The sequence below is a fragment of the Caretta caretta genome, chromosome 2, assembly GCF_965140235.1.
Source record: "Caretta caretta isolate rCarCar2 chromosome 2, rCarCar1.hap1, whole genome shotgun sequence".
NCBI classification, from domain to species: Eukaryota; Metazoa; Chordata; order Testudines; family Cheloniidae; genus Caretta; species Caretta caretta.
In genome coordinates, this window is record NC_134207.1 from 18,525,054 (window position 1) to 18,548,649 (window position 23,596).

Below are 23,596 nucleotides of genomic sequence, written 5' to 3' on the forward strand. Positions count from 1 at the left end.
AGTCCTTTAATACCAAAATAATATAGCACTCAGCACACGAGTTAAATGACATTGACACAGAAGATACATGACCCTGGTTTGAACAACGAATTCTTCAATGATCTATGGGTATTTGAACTTTTACATGATTAAAGCTGGAGTTTGTTACTGAAACAGATGGCATGGCTGTTAGAGATTAAGGGCATTTTTCCCTTGCATTACTGCATTGTAGCATTTAACATCAGGAAATTTACAGATAATTCAGAATATTACAGCATATGAACTGAAATTGGATTTTCTCTTGCAGATTTGTAAGGTTCTAAACTATTTTAAATTGCATCAAAATTCACAAATTAACTTACCATTTACCTTCCAAAGTACTTTAAGGTAGTAAAATTGAGGTCTTGGCTGTTCATAATTAAAGCTCCCATGACACTTTTAACACAAACCAGATACCTTGTAGCTCTTCTTTGAGTGATTGCACCTGTCAGTTCCAGTGTAGGTACGTGTGTGCTCCCTGCTTGGATGTTGGAGATTTTTTTCCTCAGTGGTACCCATTGGGGTAGCTCAAGTGCCACTGTGTGCTGATAAAAGAGGGAACCACCTCTGGCCCCCCTCAGTTCCTTCTTATCACCAGTCACAGTTGTCAGAGCAATTCCAGACTTGATTAATTCAGTACTTCCCTCGCTTTTTTTTCTATATACACCTCTACCCTGATATAACGTGACCCGATATAACACGGGTTCTCATACAATGTGGTAAAGCAGGCCCTTCCCCTCCCCTCCCCCCCCGGGTCTGGGAGGCAGGAGCTGTGGGGGGGCACTTTGGGTGATTAACTGGGGACTGGGAGCAGCCCGCTCTGCTTCCCTCGCCCGGACCCAGCTGTGTCGCTCAGGGGAGGGGGCTTGAGGGAAGGGATCCGCCCCTCCCACCCCCCGCACTCACTGGCAGCGGCGGAAGTGGAGCAGTCCAGCCCCAGCCCGCTCCACGGCACTCTGCTTCCCGCCACCAGTAAGTGCAGGGGGCGTCCTTTCCCCAAGCTCCCTGCACTCACCGGCGGCAGGAAGCGGAGCGCCACGGCTGGGAGCTGGCAGAGTGGAGCTGGCTGGGGCCCCGTTGCTCTGCTTCCCGCCACTGCTGGTGAGAGCCTGTCGGGGGCGGGGGTGTGGATAGAGGTCAGGGCAGTCAGGAGACAGGGAGCAGGGGGGTTGGGTAGGTGGTGGGGTCCTGGGGTGATTAGGGATGGGGTCTCTGGAGGGGGCGGTCAGGGGACAAGGAGCAGGGGGACCAAAGCAAGTTCGCTATAACGTGGTTTCACATATAACGCGGTAAGATTTTTTGTCTCCCGCAGACCGCGTTATATCTGGGTAGAGGTGTAGTTGTAAATTTGTAGTTTGTTTTAGAGACAAGGGTGAGGTAAGATCTTTTATTGGACCAGCTTCTGTTGATGAGAGAGGTCCAGTAGAAGATATTACTTCACCCACCTTATCTTTCTAATATCCTGGGACCATCAAAAGAGGTACCACACTGCATACAACAACAGTTATTTATGGTTAGTTTAGTCAAATTTTGACAGTTTTAGGGCTAAGTTTCCATTTTTGGTCTTTTATTTGACCATTTTTTCCTCGTTTGGTACTAGTACCAGAATGACGCCTCGCTTGCCAGGGTTTAAGTCCTGCAGATCCTGCGGAAAGCCTATGCTGGTCAACGACCTGCATTCAACCTGCCTGAAATGTTTTGTCAACGATGTGGGATTCTCCTAATGTCACATCTGTAAAGGTTTCAAGCCACGCTCAAAAAAAGATAGGGCAGCGAGGCTTAAATGCTTGCTTTTGGAAGCAACACTTCCATCCCCATAGGAGTAGTCACATGGGGAGAACAGCTGAAGTACATCAACTTCAGTATGGTACGCCCCACTAGAGATGTCTGCGGCTTTTCTGTCCTGTTCCCCTGTACTAAAGAAGAGACTCAGACCTTCCTCAGGTTCCGTCTTTCACTCTTCTATGTTAGTCTGAAGCTTGACAGAGGTGGATGCTCCATAAAGCGTTTGGAAGAGAGGCCATCCCTACAACACTCCTTGCCTCCAAAAGGAGGACTGCTGCCTCCGGAGCCTGTGCCAGGTCCATTGAGGCCGTTCCCTAAGGACCGTTATGGAGCAGATGGTACTGATCCCAACCCCCCGGAGGTGTATGCAGCCACAAAAGACTTGCTTAGCCTCTTAGTACTGGTATCGCTGGCAGTAGTAGGCCTGCAGCTAGTACAGTGGCCTGCTTCTCAGACCTCGCACACCAAGATCCTGCAGACTTCTAGCCAACCCTCCACAAAAGCCTCTTGTCAAGAGGAAACCATCCCATGATTTCTCTGGTACCACCATACCAATAAATATTATTTTACAATGATTCAGATGTTCCATTGTTCTAAAAGCTGGGAATGGGTAACCGGGGATGGATCATTTCATGATTACCTCTTCTGCTCACAAAAAGAAAAGGAGTACTTGTGGCACCTTAGAGACTAACCAATTTATTTGAGCATAAGCTTTCGTGAGCTACAGCTCACTTCAGCAGATGCATTCAGTGGAAAATACAGTGGGGAGATTTATATACATAGAGAACATGAAACAATGGGTGTTCCCATACACACTGTAACCAGAGTGATCACTTAAGGTGAGCTATTACCAGCAGGAGAGCGGGGGGGGAACCTTTTGTAGTGATAATCAAGGTGGGCCATTTCCAGCAGTTGACAAAAACGTCTGAGGAACAGTAGGGGGTGGAGGGGAAATAAACATGGGGAAATAGTTTTACTTTATGTAATGACCCATCCACTCCCAGTCTCTATTCAAGCCTAAGTTAATTGTACCCAGTTTGCAAATTAATTCCAATTCAGCAGTCTCTCGTTGGAGTCCGTTTCTGAAGTTTTTTTGCTGAAGTATTGCCACTTTTAGTTCTGTAATCGAGTGACCAAAGAGATTGAAGTGTTCTCCAACTGGTTTTTGAACGTTATAATTCTTGATGTCTGATTTGTATTCATTTATTCTTTTATGTAGAAACTGTCCAGTTTGACCAATGTACATGGCAGAGGGGCATTGCTGGCACATGATGGCATATATCACATTGGTAGATGTGCAGGTGAATGAGCCTCTGATAGTGTGGCTGATGTGATTAGGCCCTATGATGGTGTCCCCTGAATAGATATGTGGATATAGTTGGCAACGGGCTTTGTTGCAAGGATAGGTTCCTGGGTTAGTGGTTCTGTTGTGTGGTGTGTGGTTGCTGGTGAGTATTTGCTTCAGGTTGGGGGACTGTCTGTAAGCAAGGACTGGCCTGTCTCCCAAAATCTGTGAGAGTGATGGGTCGTCCTTCAGGATAGGTTGTAGATCCTTGATGATGCGTTGGAGAGGTTTTAGTTGGGGGCTGAAGGTGATGGCTAGTGGTGTTGTGTTATTTTCTTTGTTGGGCCTGTCCTGTAGTAGGTGACTCTTCTGGCTCTGTCAATCTGTTTCTTCACTTCAGCAGGTGGGTATTGTAGTTGTAAGAATGCTTGATAGAGCTCTTGTAGGTGTTTGTCTCTGTCTGAGGGGTTGGAGCAAATGCAGTTGTATCGTAGAGCTTGGCTGAAGACAATGGATCGTGTGGTGTGGTCTGGATGAAAGCTGGAGGCATGTAGGTAGGAATAGCGGTCAGTAGGTTTCCGGTATAGGGTGGTGTTTATGTGACCATCGCTTATTAGCACCGTCATGTCCAGGAAATGGATCTCTTGTGTGGACTAGTTCAGGCTGAGGTTGATGGTGGGATGGAGATTGTTGAAATCATGGTGGAATTCCTCAAGGGCTTCTTTTCCATGGGTTCAGATGATGAAGATGTCATCAATGTTCATTCCGTCTGGGGCACCTGGCATTGGCCACTGTCGGAAGACAGGATACTGGGCTAGATGGACCTTTGGTCTGACCCAGTATGGCTGTTCTTATGTATGTTGCAGTGATGTAAATCTTTGGTGTTGACATATACTAAAATCTTAACTGTGCACACCCAAGGGATACAAGCTTCACATCACCCGCTTCACCAAACTGCCCCCTCCTGATTCGACATACTGTTGCACCAAATATACTAAATTCTTATCACTTGGAAGTAGTTGCAGAAGAACAGGTTGAGGAAGCAGAATAAAGTTGAAGTGCATCATCTATGATATATAGTATTTGGAGTAATTTTAAGGTGTATGATTATGGATAGAGAGGAGGTTATATAAAAATTAAGACAACTTTTCACTTCCTTGCTTTTGTAGCTTTATTCAGGTATTTTATAACTACATCTAACTGCTTCACAATAAAGTTTTAAAATATTTTAATTACATTAATAAAATAATAGGTTTTTTAAATTGCTTTTACAAAATACAAGTTTTCAGCCAAAAACACTGCATGGTAACTCTTTAAGTAGCTATTCTTCCATAATTAGTTCCAGTGCTATGGAGGATGGGGACAGTTGTTATGAACATTCAAAAATTTATAAAGAGTAGGAGATGCTTAGGTAAAATCTTTAAACTTTTTAGTCACATGAAAATAATTTCTGCTCATTTGAGTAGTTTCATCAGAAATCAACGACATTCTTCACATGAGTAGAGATTACACACATAAATTAATAACTGCATTGTTTTAGTTTATAAATCCCTCTCCACCAAGGAGTTCAAATAGCAGAACAAACAGCTAATATGCAATAAAACTTGAAAGCAGAAGAAAAATGTAAGAACTCTGAGTGACAATGTTATTAGTGAGGTGGGTGAGGTAATATATTTTATTGGACCAACTTCTGTTGGTGAGAGAGACTAGCATTTGAGCCACACAGTGCTCTTTGTCAGGTCTGGGAAAGGTACTCAGAGTGTCACAGCTAAATGCAAAGTCAAACAGATAGTTTAGCATACATAGTTAGTATTAGGGCTGTCAAGCCATTAAAAAAATTAATCACGATTAGTCACACTGTTAAATGATAATAGAATACCATTTATTTGAATATTTTTGAGTGTTTTCTACATTTTCAAATATACTGATTTCAATTACAAAACAGAATACAAAGTGTACAGGGCTCACTTTACATTTAATTTTGATTACAAGTATTTACACTGTAAAAAAACAGAAGAAATAGTATTTTTCAATTCACCTAATACAAGTACTGTAGTGCAATCTCTTTATCGTGAAAGTAGAACTTACAAATGTAGAATTATGTTAAAAAAAAAACTGCATTCAAAAATAAAACAATGTAAAATGTTAGAGCCTGCAAGTCCACTCAGTCCGACTTCTTGTTCAGCCAATCGCTCAGACAACAAGTTCTCACTTTCTGGTGGCATTGTAAATAAGAAGAGGGTAACATTATCTCCTGCAAATGTAAACCAACTTGTTTGTCTTAAGCGATTGGCTGAACAAGAAGTAGGAAGGAATGGACTTGTAGGCTCTGAAGTTTTACATTGTTTTTGAGGCCAGTTGTGTAACAAAAAAAACTGCATTGTATGTTGCACTTTCATGACAAAGAGATTGCACTACAGTACTTGTATGAGGTGAACTGAAAAATACGATTTCTTTTGTTTATCAATTTTACATTGCAAATATTTATAATAAAAATAATATACACTTTGATTTCAATTACAACACAGAATACAATATATATGAAAATGTAGAAAAACATCCAAAATATTTAATAAATTTTAATTGGTATTCTGTTGTTTAACAGTGCGATTAAAACTGCGATTAATCGCAATTAATTTTTTTAATCATGATTCTTTTTTTTTAGTTAATCACATGAGTTAACTGTGATTAATCGACAGCCCTAGTTAGTACATATTCTAAAGGACCATTCAAGGTGAAATGGACTGTTATCACTCCTGTAGTCACAGGACAAAATGGGAGGTTAGTGAGTCACAGATTGTTTTAATAAGCCATAAATCCAGTGTCTTTATTAAGACCATGATTTTTAGTGTCTAGCAAAGTTATGAATTTAAGCTCCCAGACTCATCTTTTGAAAGTGTTGCGCAGGTTTCCTTTGAGGATGAGGCCTGATAGGTCAGATATAGAGTGATTGCTTTGTGAAAAGTGTTCACCCATAGGTGATATGGTGTTTTTGTCTTTTATCATTCTCCTGTGTGAGTTCATTTGAGAGCATAGTGATTGTCTGGTTTCAAATTCATAACTTTGCTAGACACTAAAAATCATGTTCTTAATAAAAAACGTTGGATTTATAGCTTACTACAAGAGTCTGTAACCCGCTACCCCCCGTCATGCTGTCTGAAATGGCTCACGACAGTGAGTGTCAACCTCGGGGCAGACAGTCAGAAAGCAGTGCTGACACCCCAAACTGGTGGTATGTTCTAGAATTAGATTTCACCAACTCAATAACAAATGTGAACTCCTATAACAGTCTTACCATGGAGTCACAGACAATCCCCCGGGTGCACTATCTTGCCACCCAAGCAAGCTGTACTTAGTGATAAATGGTCACTTGCACCATAGATCATAAAATATTCAGGTTGCTCCCAGTCCCAGGAGACCAGTCACTTACCACAGGTCAGTTTGTACCTTAGACCTTAGTAAACTCCTAACTAAGGATTTATTAGCTAGAAAAAAGAAATGACAAGTTATTTACAGGTTAAAGCAGGCAACATGTAATACAAATGAGTTGCAGTCTATGGTTCCAAAAGGTGACAGAGATATAGTAATCTGTCAGCATTGAATGTCTTCTAGGGCTAACCCAGGTTGATCTTGGAGATATCTGCTTTTTGTTTCCTAGCTTCAGCCCTCTGAGAGTCCAAACAGCAAAGAGTTGAAGAATTTTCATGTCTGCTATCTTTACTTTCTGCTTTCAGAATTCATGTTGATGAGATGAGCTTCCTTGCACGTAGCACTTTTATTGATGTAAGGAGGCCGTTAGCCAAATCTTTGTATTGTGATGCTTCACAATTGCCTAGTTTTGATAGTCCTCCTTGATGGACAGGTGAAACACTCCTCCTGTCTGAGTTCACAAGTTTAGAGCAGGCATTTTTACAGTTATAAAGCAAAACTTATGTATTGCCTTATAGCATGGGATACAGACATTACAAGTAAGATTAATGCATGCTGGAACTTACAACCATTTTATAGACTAAACACTAAATACATCCTTACAAGTCTAACACCTATGTTGAACAATACTAACATACAGGTAAGTTGGTCTGGTTTCCAGCTATGAATGTGTCAATGCTCAGCTGATGCCTACAGCCTTGGCAAGAGCTGGTCTACCAGCAGCACACCCCTTTTTATCCTGACTACAGAGGTGTTAAAGAGCCACTTCACCTTGAACTGTCCCTTAGAATATGTGCTATCTGTTCAACCTTGTATTTAAGTGTGAAACTGACCTGAGGAAGAGCTCTATGTATCTAGAAAGCGTATCTCTCTCACCAACAGAAGTTGGTCCAATAAAAGATACTACCTCGTCCACCTTGTGTCTCTAATATCCATGTACCGACATGGGTACAACAGCACTGCATACAACAATGTTATTAGTATCCTTCCATGTTCCAATTCAATATTAAAAGATATTTTAATTACAAACCACTAAAAGATAAACATGTACAGTATTTTAGCATGCTCTAATGTTACTTGGCAAGCAAAGGCTAATAAGTGTCTAAACAAAGAACTGTGTTGTTTCTTCCTACTAATTAGTGCCATTTGCAAGAATGACTGCTGATTGTCTTTTTAAATGTGGAAGCTGCAGAATATATGTTCAGGAGCACATTATTTTCCAAAATTAATTCTCTTTTTGAATTCTTTGCTTTTTCTTTCCTGTGTTGCTTTTGCCTTTCCTGATCGAAGGCTAGGAGAGTAAGTCTATGTTTTAATAAGCCCTTTGTTTTTCTAGTGAATTTGTTGACATTTTTATCACCCTACTTGTTTCTTTCATTAGTTTTTTTAAAATTTATTTGGGGAGATTCCATTTATTAAAAAAATATGTACACTATGTGTATTTTTAAACTTAATTAAAATTGAGGATGATTACTGGTGTTGTTTCCTATATAATTGTGCGTGTAAAACTTACTTGCTTTCCTTTAACAATTTATGATGAGCCTTTTTAATTCCTTCGTTACCTTGGGACACACACCTGCATTCTTTATATACTAAAATTCAGAGTTTTGAATATTACATGACCTGGTCATGTATTTATTGTAGCGTCCATAACTAGTTATTAAACTTCTTAGTTGGGATTCCTTGTTTGAAAAATCTGTTATTACATAAAGTGGGAGGAGGTGGGGAAGGAGAGGTAAACTACAATCAATGTGAGATCTTGTTACATAATGACATCAAAGTTTTTGTAATGGCTTTTTCCCCTTCTATAGGATTCCCAGAGCAGGCAAGGAGGATATAGTATGCATCAGCTTCAGGGAAATAAGGAGTATGGAAGCGAGAAGAAGGGTTATCTCTTAAAGAAGAGTGATGGGTATGTAGTTGGAGTATATAATACACTAATATGAATTATTTTATATAATTGATCACCATCAATATACAGTGTATGCGCTGAATTTTTTGAGTTTGTACATTTTAAAAACATACATGATTAAAAGAATTCTTTTAATTTACGGATTAGAATGCTTGCATATCTCATTTGTGAAGTGCTTATTTTCTCTTTAGACATTGTTAAAACTTAGAATTTATGAAAACTATTTAGAAATAAAAAGTCAATGTTGTTTGGTATATCAATTCATGTGGTGTGTAACATAGAGACATCTGAATCACACTTCATGGAGATATGTAAACCTGTGATTAACTTGTGTGTTAAATTTTTATTACTTGTCCCATTGGATGTGCAGAAGATGTTGTTTACTTACCCCATTTGATATCATTTAGTGCTCTTGAAAATCCAGAATTTCTACATTTGAACATAAACTACTAGATTCAGATACTTCTCAATTCATATTATACACAATTTTAACCCTTTTTGAGACATACTTCTCTGGGCCGTTTGAGTAAAGTTTTCAAAAGCACCTTAGAAACTTAAGAGCCTAAGTCTGTGTTTCAAAAATGACTTCGGTCCTTAGGACCTAGCTCTCTCTCAGAGCTGCTCAATTTTAAAATGGGACTTATGCTCTTAAGTCAGTGAGGCACTTCAGAAGACGTTACCCTTTATAAATAAAAATACAATGGTTAAAAGTTGAACATTTTGGTGTCTAAATGTTTGATTTGAAATTCTTGATTTTCAGGCTCATAGCGTTAACTATAAAATAGAATACGATTTATGTATCTGTAGAAAACTGAGAGAATTATAGTAGTTTACAGGCCGATCCTGCAAGCCTATACTCACTCAAGGTGTTCCATGGGCTTCAGTTAGCCAGCTAATGAAAGACATATTTAAATGAGCAAGTGTTTGCTAGGTTCAGAGATTTAATTTGTAATATTTATATTTTATTTACCAAAAAGTTATTACTTCAAGCAATTTGAATGTAGCATTAAGGATGAAAAAATAAAACACTCAAAGATCAGGAAATACATATCTAACTTTAAAAATGTAATCTTAACTCTTTTTCCTTATGCCAAGACCTTAAAGAGGTTCTCTCTTTGAATTGTTAAGTTATTAAAAATGTTTATTACATTATAAACTGGAATTTCTTGCAGAATCTTACATACAGGTTTCATGCATATCTTATTTTCTAAGTATCATTAATATCTACAAATAAAGCAATTTAAAAAAAGGTTTAGTAGTTTTAGAATCCTTAACTATTCAGATGTCACCAGTCATTTCACATGGGATATTAAACCAGCTGCAAGAAGATAACTGCACTTTTCTACAGACATGAATAATATTTTAACCAAACCTTTGTGACTTAGAAAAAAATCCAAACTTTAACATTTGAAATCTGAAAAATAGTCAGACCTGCAGTGTGAAGGTTGTTTAACAACTTGAGTCATTTTTAGTGCTAGGGCATCAGAAAAGTAAATCTTCTAGCACTAAGATTTTAAGATTTTATTATTATGAAAGAACAGTCTGACTTCATTTTGTTACTTACATTCCATCTGGGTGGTTCTTTTGTTAGCTTCACTTATTTTGTTTCTTTGGTGACAAAAAATGCACAGCCACTGTGTGAGAGCTCTGTCAACCAATAATTCTTTTTCTTTTTAATGCTCCAAAATTTGCTGTCTTCTTCAACATACATAAATTATATAAAACAGATTACAGTAGTCACCCCTTTAACAACTTTTGTATTAGCTGCAAAGATAGGGTGAGGAATGGGAAGACAGGCCAGAATTACATATTAGTGTAATGACAGGTTTCAGAGTAGCAGCTGGTTAGTCTGTATTCGCAAAAAAAAGGAGTACTTGTGGCACTGAATGCATCTGATGAAGTGAGCTGTAGCTCACGAAAGCTTATGCTCAAATAAATTTGTTAGTCTCTAAGGTGCCACAAGTACTCCTTTTCATATTAGTGTAATCTATTCATTGAAAAAATGGAACATTGTGTGGTCATGCAAAATGTTAAATGTGAAATCATAATCCAGATTCTTTATTGCCAGTGTTTTCTGTCTGTAGATGCCAGACTTCTTCCCAAAGATAATATACATTGGTGCCCTAGATATTAGAGAAGTGAAGTCATTAAAAGACCAGTCCAGTCTGTAGTTCATTTACTCCCTATTAATCTAGTAGCACATCAGGAACAGGAGTTACATCAATCAAGTGAGGGCAATGTAGATAAAAGCAGGTAGGAAAGTCTGCAATACTGTCCCAGTGCTCCTGAATGAGGTATTAGTGCTGATGAAAGTTCAGGGACCACTTGGTTTTCCTCTTCTATATAGTGATTTAAGGTATGAATAAAAATAAAAGCCTCAGTAGTGAAAAAAGTAGAAGCTGAACAGCATCTTTTCTTCAGGGAACATAGAGTGAAGATAGCCAACTAACACAGCTTTTATACAGAAATGTGTTGATGGGAGAGGATCCAATTTTCTGCTTTGAACCTTCCTAGAACAAATTTAAATAATTGTTTTCTGTCTCTGAAAAATATTAAATGCACAGCATCAGAACTGCATAGCCTTAAGATAATTGGTACTAGAGTGGAGGTTTTTCCTGCTCCCCATCCCATATAAGAGATGAGGAAGAGTTGGAGAATAGGATTCATATAAGCATAATCTATTGAACTGGGAATTTAACTCAGAGAAATCCTAAAAACATTGATTAGAATCCTACTGTAGTTCTATTTTAATCAGTTTCAAGTACTTTATAGGCTTAGAAGCATGGGGACTACATGAATGATCAGACAGAGTGATAAGCCTTTTAATGTACAAATGCCTTTTTCAAAGAGAATTTAATTTATGACCTTTCAATCAGAGATAAATCAGGGACATGAATTGTTAACTTTGTGGTGGATACAGTTATACATTTTTTTTGTTTGTTTTAAAACGTGGAGACATAAATGAAAAATTTAAGTTAAGCCAAATCAGGTTTGGATTATGTCACTTTTTTATTATTTTACATGAAGAATTCTCCTCACCTGATTAGAAAAGTGAAATTAGGTGTTCGTTTTATTTAAAAGCCTCCATCTATTAAACTAATGCAGTTAATGTAATAAAGCATAAGGAGAAGTGATAACATTTTCAAAAGTAAATTAGGTACTTAGGCACCTAAGTTTAATTGAAAATCAGTGGGACTTGAGCTCCTAAGGGCTGAAGACTCTTTTGAAAATGGGAATTAAGCACTTTTGAAAATTTTACCTAAATCAGTTGGTTTGATGGAGAGTGTGTTGGCTTGCTAATCTATTTTAAATGTAAACAGAATGATAAACGTGTTTATTATCTTTAACTTCTGTTTGTCCTCCAAGTTTGTTGTACAGACAAACTAAAAGGAGCAGTAATTATGTTTGGTTCTTGATATATTGTCCTGTTATTTTTTAGGCTAAGGAAAGTGTGGCAGAGAAGAAAGTGCACTGTCAAAAATGGAATTCTTACCATATCACATGCAACAGTAAGTTGACTTTTTTATACTCCATTATTGCCATAGTGAATTCAATGAACTCAATCCCTGTGAATCTATTGACTGAATTAATATAGATCTGTTATGTGACTATTTAAAGTATGGTGAATAAATACCTCTTCTACCTAGATAATTTAATACCTGTTCACTTATTTGTGAAAAATTGAAAACCATTCAGTTAAGCAAAATAAATGAAAACATAAAAGATTGATTGAATGGTAACATATAATTAATCTATATTGTGTATAATAAAAAATCTAGCATGAAGTAGGTTTTTTGTTATATTTGTTCTTTTGTACACACTGACTTCCAAAGTAAATGCTGAACTGTTTTAGGCTGCTGGAACCTGTTAAGATTTTACCGTGATTTACATTAAACAGCTTGTTGTTAGAGCTAATTCAATAATAAAAATGTATTTGTGAATAATGTATTTGGCAAGTGACAAAATTTTTTGGAGAAATTATTCACAATGAATAAGTCATCTAGTTTTACTTTGTTAGAAATGTTGCTAACTTCCAGGTTTGAGGCATCTAGCTGTTGCTGGGACTCAATGGGAACAACTGAAATCAACAGACAGTATTAAAGAGCACATCTTATTCTTTGCACATTAATAGTAGTAAAATTTGCCCCACAAACTGCAATTTTTTACTTCTTTTATAAATAAAATTAGACCATATAAATAGTATCACATTGTTTTGCCTATCTAGCCATTGGAATAGAGCTGTTGCCAAGTGTTCGGGGCTTATGTTACATATGAGTGGGGTGCAACAGTCTGATTAATGTATTGATTTAGTAAACACTTTCACCAGTTCTGGAGATTTAGGACAGATTCCCGTTGCTTTCAATGGACTTTAGGATGTGGCCCTTAAATATCTTGTGCCGAATAATGTTAGTCCATGGGCAGTTACAACAGATTAACTAAGAAAATGTTTTCCTTAGCAAGTGAATTGGCGTTTAATACATTTATACTGAGGTGCTAATACTAATTTAAAAATATTTTAATAGAACATTCGTACCCAGTTTTAACAGCTGGAATCACATCCTCAATTGCTTTCGTGAATTACATGTTCATCTTACCTATGATTATTGTAATTAAGTGTCAGCCAGATCAATTATGTTCTTGGCTGAACTATTTTTTCCTTCTCCCATAGGCTGCTACATAAAAATATTTTCTTCACTTTTTGTGTTCAGGTAGCAAGTGGGGATGCTGCTCAGACTTCTGTGCAACATTACTCAAACTCCATAGAGGAGGCAAAGTTTGTCTTTGGATCTCACTCTGGATATACAAATGAGTCTATAATTTGATCTGTAAGCTTGAACTTCTTCCATCCACTTCGGGCAATGATCTCATCACATAGCTTAAATTAGGCAGGTTGAGGCCTGATTGGTATTTGCATGGGTGCTCAGCTAGAATGGTGGTATGATGTGAGAACTTCAATAGAACAAAAGACGATGATGATGCAAGATGCCTTATAGTGATAGATCCAGAGAGTTCAAACTGTTTAGCTTAACAAAGAGAATATTAAGGGGTGACTTAATTACAGTCTATAAGTATTTACATGGGAAACAAATATTTAATAATGGGTTCTTCAATCTATCAGAGAAAGGTACTACACAATCCTGTGGCTAGAAGTTGAAGTTAGACAAATTCAGACTAAAAAAAAAGGCATAATTTTTAAATGTTAATTAACAATTAGAACAGTTTACCAATGGTTGTGGTGGATTCTCCATCACTGATAATTTTTAAATCGAAATTGGATGTTTTTCTAACAAATATGCTCTAGGAATTATTTTTGAGAAGTTCTATGTTCTGTGTTATACAGGAGGTCAGACTAGATGATCACAATAGTTCCTACTGGCCTTTGAATCTGTGAATTTGGTGTTGCTGAAACAGATGGTGACACCTTTCCCTGTAAGCCAGTGTTAAGTTTATAATGCATTGTGCTGGTGGAGGTGTCATCTATCAGATGAGGTGTAAAACCTGGTCTTTACCACTTCAGGTAACTACAGATTCCAGATCTTTCACAAGTATTGGAAGGGGTGTTATTGTGACTTTTAATCATTTCCAGTTGGCTAATTTCATTCTTCCTACGCAAAAACACCTTAAAGATATTTTTTTGCTTTACTGAAGTGGAGAGTTGTTGTATGCTGTGAAATGACTGGTATCTTCTACCTCAGTGATGGTAGCATTTGACCAGTGGATGAAGTGAGATGTGTGAGTTTTAATTCATAAAATCAATTTGTAAATGTTGTAAAGGGCTTTGTAAGACAGATTCAATTAGTTATTATTTATTATTATAATATACCACCATTCGTGAGATTAATATCATCTTGGCAAATGACATATAATACAGGATTGGTGTTCCAATGTTGGTATAGGTTCATACGCTGGTATTACTTGTACTGGCATTGCTGAAAACTTGTCAAAACTCACATTGCTACTGGCACAGTGTATCTTCACCAGTACCCCTGCTAACTCAGCAAGTGACAGAGACTCCTTTACGCTTATCTAAATTACAGTAGTTCCGTCATAGCTCCTGAAAGGGAAATCTCTACAGGAGCTTCAGTGCCTTCTCCTGATTTTGCAAGTTTTTATTTGATAATTAAGCAACAGGATAAAAATTGATTGCGAACACTAACTTAAGAGAAATATGTTATGATTATCTTTTGGGACGAAAAGCACAAAAGAATGCCTGATTCATATTCAGGTAAGAATATCAGTCTGTTCATTTACCCTCCTGTGTTTGCTTAGTTATAGGGTCTGTTTTATTTAGATGAATAAATAACAGGATGACAAATGATTTCTCAGAATTCCTCACAATGAACAATTACAATTATCTGTCACAAAGGACGTTATTTGCAAGGAGTTTTTCTTCAGTGAACAAGTTCTCAAATCCTTCCAAAAAATTGTTAGTTACTCTTGGTGAAATAGGTATAAAGACCAAAAACTGATTACAATAATTTGGATTGCAGCTTGGGTATGAATTAAGCCTACGTTTACTGCTCAGTATTTGATTTCAAACTGCCCCCCCATATCTGATCCAGAGTAGTTTTTTCAGGAGTTGTTTGACTTAAGGCTTACAGTTGACCTAAGGACAAAGTTAGTTCCAGTACTATGTTAAATCTGATGTCTGATCACAACTCATATGGAGTAGTCCACAGCAAATTCCCTCATTGCTGTTCTAGAGAAATTTAAATTCTCTAGCTTCCATATTTTGGAAGATTTCACTCTTACAAAATCTGTAAACTTTCTCTCAAGGTGTGTGAAAATGTTAGAACAAACTAAGTTCTGATTCATAAGTGATAACTGTAATCCACGTAAAACATAAAAAGCCTTCCCAGACTAAGCATTAAGAAACCTTCTTCAGGTTTATCTACTTTTATTGGTTAAGATTAGGCTGTTACTCAGATTCTAACTAGCTAACTTACCAGGAGACTCAGTTTGCTAAAGTGATAAGTGCCTGCCATGCTGAACTTCAATTGTAATACATATAGAGATCAAGAACTGATTGACTTGTCCTTCTTAATCTTTATACTTTTAAAATTGTATTCCTAGTGGTCATCACCTCCTTTAGTTGAGATAACAACTCGCAAAATTTGACAGCTGACATCTTTCCTTTAAAAGACATGAAGGCAAGATAGTTAATGTTCTTGCTTTGAGATCTTCCCCAAAATACTATATTCTACAGATTTCATATAAACCAAGAGAGTTCTGTGCCTGTGCTTGTCGTCCCTCCAGTCCCTCCCTCCTGCCAGTCTCAGTAAACCTAAGATGGTTTTTCCCCTGTAAAGACTCAAATATTGGTCCCTCCGACTTGAAATTGTAGAAAACTAAAATTGCAATAAGGTCAAAATGCTATGAGAATTCTTTTACATATAATGTTTTTTGTATAACTTGTTTTCATGAGATAATGGCAGCAATCAATTATAAAAGTTAGGTTACTATTTTTACAGCATCCAAAAACATGCTTGGTGCTTTACAGTACAATAAAGTTATGATATGATGAGACATGAAAGGAAACAAAGTGAGGAAGACAAATATTACAGCATTAAGAAAACTTCAGGCCTGTGCATATACATGACTTGGTGATTAGTTTTTTGTTCAGCTCTGCTAAACTAGAATTTTTTCCTTAATAAGGGATGGTGCAGAGGCTGTCCTACTTTAGCTGGTTCTCCAGTTCCACCTGGAACGCAGACCACTCACTTCCTGTAGCAGCAAGGTGTGTCTGTAATTGACAGCACTGAAGACTGAAGCCGTGTACTCTACAGAATAGAAGCATCATGTAGAAAAGCAGCATAAGCTTTCCCTGCTGATTACTGCATCAGTCCTGACCTAGAAGGATTATCTCTAGGGATAAGAAGATAGCTCAGTCTCCAAGCCTATCCTAAGCTTGGTCTCTCTGCTGTGTCTGGCAACAAAGGTGTCATTTATGGTGCTGGCTTTTGTGATCTAGACACCTATGCATTTCAGTGGCATCATAAAAATCCTCTACATTGGGAGGATAATTAAATTATCCCCATTAAAACTTGTTGAAATCAGATAAAGAAGCCAAAGCTGTCAGAAGAACAAATATAGTTAGCTGTATGGGTAATGCAGTTTGTTTTCTTTTTCAGGAGTATATAAGCAAAACAAAGGTGTTTCATTTTTTCTCAGGGCAGTCAGTTCCTTGTAGTTACTAGTCTAGTTATGTCATAACCCAAGGGTTTATCAGAAGACATAGAAATATCAAATACATTCAGTGATTATTTCATTCTCAGCAGAAAGTATGAATGATCCATTGTTTCTCTTTCCCGTGTACTGTATTTAAATGTTTACTACGCACCACCTTTTCAACATACTCTTTTCTGGGCATGTAATATGCATAGTAATGCCTTCCCCCCCACCTTAGTTGACTTTCGTGAGTCAAATTAAAAATGTAATCTATAACCAAAAAGAGAAGGCATTAAATCTTGTGAAGCCTGTCAGTTTTAGAGGTTGAAAGAAAGGTAAAGCAATAAAATTGATCCTTTTGGGCATTTTTCTTGAACTAATATGTGAGACATTCCATTTAAGAGTGCAAACCAAGCCAAAGAATCCTCTTTATATCATGTATGCTCCAGTTTGCCAGTTTTGGCCAGGTCTTCTCCATTTTCTGGAGTACAGTGCAGGGCATCTGTCTTGGTTTTAAAATAAAATTAAAAATTGGCCTCCCACCACTAGGGGCTGCAGTAGTGTTGAATGATTGAAGGAAGTATGATTGTTCTTCTTCTATGCAGCTGCCCAGTGGAGCAGAAGCAAAAAGAATGAACACGGAACTGGCAAAAGCCACTCCTGTCTCAACAGTCCCAACAGTCCACATTAATGTTTTAGTGAGTGATTTGGGGTGGTCTCTCTTTCATACACATTTCAGGTATCTCAGGGCTGACTGGGACACATGGATTTCAGGGGAAGGGAAGCAGGCGCAAGTAACCTGGTGAGAGAGGAAAACCGCAAACTCTTCCCACTTTGAGACTGGAGGAGCTTTCTTCCTGCAGGATCCTCCTCCACACTGGAAATTGGAAGGCCAAGCACAATCTGAACTTCTCTTCATATGTTGAGAGGTGCCCACTAGAGAATCCTGAATGGGGTTGCAGAGATGGTAGTAGATAAAAGACACAAAGGTGGAGGAAGCTTCATACTACGTCTTCTAGTAGTGTCCCTGTGGGTGCTCCACTGTAGGTGTATGTGTGCCCCTGCACCTCTAATTGGAGATTTTTGGTAGCAGTGTCCTGTTGAGCCTGCGTGCATGTGCCCTCCCTCCCTCGTGGTCTGCCTGGAGGCTATTTAGCACTGCAGGGTGAACCTCACTTCCTCACTTCCTTCTCTACCGCCTTTGGCCTCAGATGGAATGAACAGTTGTCCCTTCCTTATCTGTGTCATTAGCATAAGTAGTGTTTGTTTTGTTATCTTTGTTCTCCTTAAAAGTAGTTAGGCTAGTGTGTGTTTATTTTATTTTATTCCTTTGGGTTAAAAAAAAAAGAGAGAGAGAAAGGAAAAGAACTTCAGTTTCCTACCCTGTCTGGGGGCATTCCCCCTGCCCCCCAGGCATCTAGTAGACTCATCATTTTTTTATTTTCAGGTTTGTTTGTTTTTTTAAATAAAGACCACGTTCTTCTGCATTCCTCTCTGCTAGAGGATGACAACCCCCTGCCCAGGGGCATGTTTGGCTCTCTCCGCTCCAAGCGGTGCCTCTCCTGCCAGGAGTCAGTTCCTGTAATGGCCAGACACACTCACTGTGCCTAGGAGAGCCTCACAGAAGTGTTTTATCGGCCACAGCTAAAATGGCAGTCCCACAAGAGCTGGAAGCTGAAGTTAAAACTCTTCCATATGGAGAAAACAGGGGACTCCCGTGAGTGCTGACCCTGGATCATCCCTGGAACTTCAAAAGGGGTCGAGTGGTGAAGAGGACAAGAAGGGGGCTGGGAGGAGGTGGGAGCCAGCAGCAGACTCCCACTGGAAAAGCTCATAAAAAGAGCTCCTCCGAGCAACTGGCCAGCCAGAGGGGTTCCAGTGTGGCCATCTCGGCACCGATCCAAACACATGCATTCTGAGTAGCTGGCCAGCCAGTGGGGCTCCCCAGAGTAGCCACCTCGGTAGGACCTGCGGCACCCTCCACACTGCAGCTCTGAAGCAGGCACCTGAGACAGGGTCTCCTGCTGTGAGCTCTGCTGCAGCACCATCCCCAGGTTACCACACCGTTCCAGAGATGCCAGGGGCTTCCACAGTCAGTACTCCCCCGTACTCCCCCGAAGGAGCGGGGACAGTTACGTACTATCTCTAAAAGAGCGGCACAGAGAAACCCTTTGGTACCAGGTGCAACAAAACTCCTATCTAGGAAGTGTTCTGCACCTTCCCAACCATCGATACTGACAGCATACTACAGACACTCCTCTGTGGTACTACGGGAGCCCCTAATAACACACATGCTCTGGTACTCCGGAGATCTGTGGCCTCACTATGCAGGGAGAGACAATTACTGTACCATCTCTAAAATAGTGGCACCAACAAACTTTCTGTACTGGGCACAACAAAACTCTCATTTAGGGAGTGCTTTGCCCAACTATCGGTACTGACAATGTACCGTGGACGCTCCTCTGTGGTACCAAATGAACCCATGGTACTGCATGAGCTCTGGTACCCTGGAGACCTAATGATTGGGGAAGAATCGCAATCCCCATTACTTGGTATCAGGACACTGGTATCGAGAACATCCCCGCACCCAGAATCGCTCTTGACACCAGGCTGTATACTGCCAATACCCCAGTCAGTGCCACCCTTACCCACTGAAGAATCTGACACCGGTCAGGAGGAGATAATTTCCCTGGCCCTCATCGTGGCCCACCGTCACACTACAAGGGTCCTCCCCAATTCCATCAAGCCAACTTTCAATCATGGTACGGGCCCCCTGAGGTAAGCCCACCACCCATGCCTGCCTTCTTCCCTCGCCCCCCCAACGCCATATTGTAATTTTTGGGCGACATACACACACACGTCGCGACCATCCCAAGTGACTCTCAGGGAGAGTCCACCAGATGGTTTGCTACAGCCTGGCTGTCCAGAGCACCTGAGTCAGCACAGGAGGAAGCTTTTCCAGAACAGGAAAAAGAACCTGAAGAGGAAGCTACCCCTCCAGAACACTTCTCCTCATCTCTCCCAGATGAGGCTGTGCTGCCCACCATTCATCACTAGATGAAGATTTTAAGAATTTTCTGGATGTTACCAAGAGGGTTGCAGACAAGCTGCAGATTCCCCTACAGGAGGTGGCAGATACACATCACAAGTTGGTGGAAATTTTGCACACCACCTTCTCATCTAGAATTGTCCTCCCAATTAAAGAGGCAATTCTAAATCCTACCAAAGTCATCTGGCAGACACCAGCCACCATTGCACCATCCAGCAACAGAGTATAAACAAACAAACAAAAAAACCTATATCTCTACCCAAAGAGGCCGACTTTGTTTTCAACATCCACAACCCAACTCCATCATAGTGGATATGGTTAATGCATGAAGGAAGCAATGATGCCAAGTCAGCTCCATACAATCAGGCAAGATGGTGTATTCATCGACAACATTACAGTTTAGAGTCATAAATTACCAAACTGTCATGGCCAAATACAATTTTATTAATTATGGGAAACCCAATGTGTTTCTGGAACATTACTGGGAACACAAAAAGAACAGATTCAGACCATTCTTAGAATGGTCAATTGATAGCCAGACTGGTCCTAGAGACAGCACTGGATGTAGCTGTTACAGCTGCCCGCCCAGTCTCCATGACAGTGGTACTGAGGTGGGTTGCGTTGTGTTGTTTTGGTTTTTTTGGCTACATCTCTCTAGATTGTTCAAAGAGCTACAGACTTCCAGTTTGAAGGGCCAAACTCTTTGCGGAGAAGACAGATTTTCTCTCCACATCCTGAAGGATTCTTAGACCATGTTACACTCCTTAGGAATCTACACTGTGGGACAGAAGAGAAGATATACCTCTCAGCCACACCACAGGTCACAATCTTCTCAATACCCAACATCTCAGTGCTGTTATGAGCCACAGTGTAAGAGGACCAGGACTCAAAAGTGGGAACAGTCTGCACCCCAGTCCGTGACCTCTCAAACTGTCTCTTATAAGCACTTCTGGTGAGCTGGTCGAGGGCCTGAACAATGATACCTTACAGCATCAGCTGCCATCTATACACCTGTCACACCACTCAGAAGTCACCTTGTCCTACTTCACAGCAGTTAGGACCAGCTCTAAAGCAAGGAGGTTGATTTCTGGCCCTGAACCTACAGGGTGCCTACTTCCATATCTCAATACAACCATTGTACAGGAGATTTCCTACTGCTTGCCTTTGAGGCAGGATCATTTTCACAGGGTATTCTCCAAGGTTCTCTTCATTGTAGCAGCATACTAACCCCGGTACAGACACTAGACTTTATCAGCACCAACCTTGATGCAGTACAAACGAGAGCATTCCTCTCGCTACTCACATTCACCAACCTGGAACACGTCTCCCTAATATGCTGGGGAGATCACCTACACAACCACAAGGTTCAAGACAAATGGCCTTCCACAGAAATGACCTCACATATAACTTTTTTGGGGCTAAGGGCTGTCAGGAGTACCTATGCACACTTTCTGCCTTTCATCAAAAACAACACACACAAAGGTCATGATGGACTTAATGTGACGTGTATGTTTTGTATAAACCGCCAAGGAGCTGCCAGATCTCCCCCCCTCTACAAGACAGCACTCAAACTTTGGAATTGATGCGCCCATCACAATGTACTCATCTCAGCTGTCTATCTACCAGGGATACAGAACGTTACAGCCGACAGTCTCAGTTGCAGTTTTCTCACAACAATGAGTGTGTACTGAATTCAGAGGTGCTTCAAGATATATCCACTCGTTGGGGAACCCTGACTATGGATCTCTTCGTTACTTAATGGAACAAGAAAGGTCCTTGTTACTGCTCCAGGACCGGCCTGGGGAAACATTCACTGGCAGTTGCTCTCATCTTCCCACAGGACAGGGCCCACTTGTATGTGTTTTCCCAGTTTCCTACTCTATCCAAGATTCTGTTGAAATTTCAATGAGACAAAGCAAGAGTTATTCTGATTGCCCCTCTTGACCATGATAACTCTGGCTCCCTTACCTGACACAGATGGCAATATGCCCTCCGGCTTCTCTTCAGCCCATCCCTCACCTGCTCTCTCAAAACAATGGGCTGACCCTTCACCCCAACCCACGGGTCCTCCACCTCCAGGCTTGGCTCCTTCTTAGTTCCAAGGCTGAGAGGCAGAATGCTTTGACAAGCTGAAAGATGTGTTGCAACACAACAAAAAGTTGGGCACTTGACATACTTATCTACAAAATGGAAACGACTCCAAGTTTGTGTCATTTCAGACACACAGACCCAACCTCATCTTTCCTCCCTCTGATTTTGCACTACATTTTAAACTCTCACTCAGCTCCCTTAAGGTTCATCTTGCGGCAAAATTGGCTTCCCACTTGGTGTTTGCTCACCCACTAATGCATAGATTCTTAAAGGGCACTGGGAATCTCTTCCCGTATGTGACACCACCCTGGGACACTCCAGCCTGGGACTTTAACCTAGTTCTCAGGGCTTTGGCTAGACCTCCCTTTGAGTCCAGGGCAACTTGTTCTCTCTTACACCTGTCCATGAAGACAGCATTACTAATTGCCATCACCTCAGGTAGGCACATAGGAGAAATAGCGGCCCTGATGGCACATCCATCATTCACAGCCTTTTTTTTTAAAGACAGAGTAACTCTAAGGCCATATCCCAAGTTTCTCCCTACTTTCTCTGCACTTTCCATATGAATCAACAGATCCATCTCCCTGTTTTTTCCCAAAACCACGTTGTGACAACTGGGAGATAATTGTGCATATGCTAGATATTAGAAGGACATTAGCATTCTACGTGGACAGGACTAAGGACTTCAGGAAATCCCCTAAACTCTTCCTTTTGTCCACAGAAAGATCCAAAAGCTCTGTGATATCAGCTCAAAGACGATCCAATTGGGTCTCTAGTTGCATTAATCACTTATCAAGGACTCAATTTGCTTCCGTCCAGAGTCCATACTCGCTCCATGAGGTCAGTTTCTACCTCAATCACATTCCGTAGGGATACCCCATCTCAGCAATCTGTAGAGCAGCGAATTGGGCCTCTGCCCATACTTTTGCAGAACATTATGCGATCACTGAAGATTTGGCCGCTGACACCATCTTCAACTCCACAATACTCTCTGTAGTAAAAGACTCCACTCCGAAGTCCCAGCCTCCAGTATTGGGTACTGCTCGGGAGTCACCTACAGTGGAGCACCCATAGGGACGCTACTTGAAGAAGATGAAGTTATTCACCTTGTGCAGTAACGATGGTTCTTCGAGATGTGTGTCCCTATGGGTGCTTCACAACCTGCCCTCCTCCCCTCTACTTCGGAGTTCTCTATAGGGCTCTGCGGTAGAGAAGGAAGTGAGGGGGGTTCGCCCGTGCAGTGCTAAATAGCCTCGAGGCAGACCACAAGGGAGGGGAGGGCACATGCGCAGGCTCACCGGGACACTTCTACCGAAAATCTCTGATTAGAGGCACAAGGGCACACATGCACCCATAGGGGGACACATCTCAAAGAACCATCGTTACTGCACAAGGTGAGTAACTTCCTCTTCCTCCGCTCCTACATTCCCAGGAGTGGCTGGGAGAGTGGGGAGCCAAATTCTTACTGTATGAAGGAAGGAAGCAAGAAAGCATGACATGCCCACTAAAGATACCCAGGAGCTATGGATGTGCCATCCTCCCCTGAAATTCTAGGGATGGCCCGCATAATTTCCCTCTTCCCCCAAAAGATGCCATTGAGAGGAGATAGCTGCCCACTGGCTTCCTCTCCCCCTCCTTCTTCACCCAAGAAAATTGAAGGTAAGGAACACCTTTTGAGGATAGAAGTTTGTCTGGAGACATAGGAATGTGGGTCATTGTGGGGCAAAGTTTGTTAGGGTCAAGTAAGAATCCAAACTTTTTGGATATCTGTCCAAATCCCAAAGCTTTAGAGGCCCTAATAACTTATATATAAAATATTGGGTAGGATTTTGAAAGAGTTTAAAGTTTATATAACACT

At 40.3% G+C, this 23,596-nt stretch overlaps 1 protein-coding gene across 6 annotated transcripts in view; it reads left to right on the top strand.

Moving 5' to 3' along the window:
• Positions 1-23,596, top strand: part of ASAP1 (ArfGAP with SH3 domain, ankyrin repeat and PH domain 1) — a 362,608-nt gene that overhangs the window by 234,254 nt on the left and 104,758 nt on the right. For all 6 annotated transcript variants that reach the window (XM_048841653.2, XM_048841649.2, XM_048841648.2 and 3 more), the window contains 2 exons: positions 8,329-8,429; positions 11,869-11,938. In XM_048841653.2, coding sequence (XP_048697610.1) covers positions 8,329-8,429; positions 11,869-11,938 — 171 coding nt within the window. The remainder of the gene's footprint in view (positions 1-8,328; positions 8,430-11,868; positions 11,939-23,596) is intronic.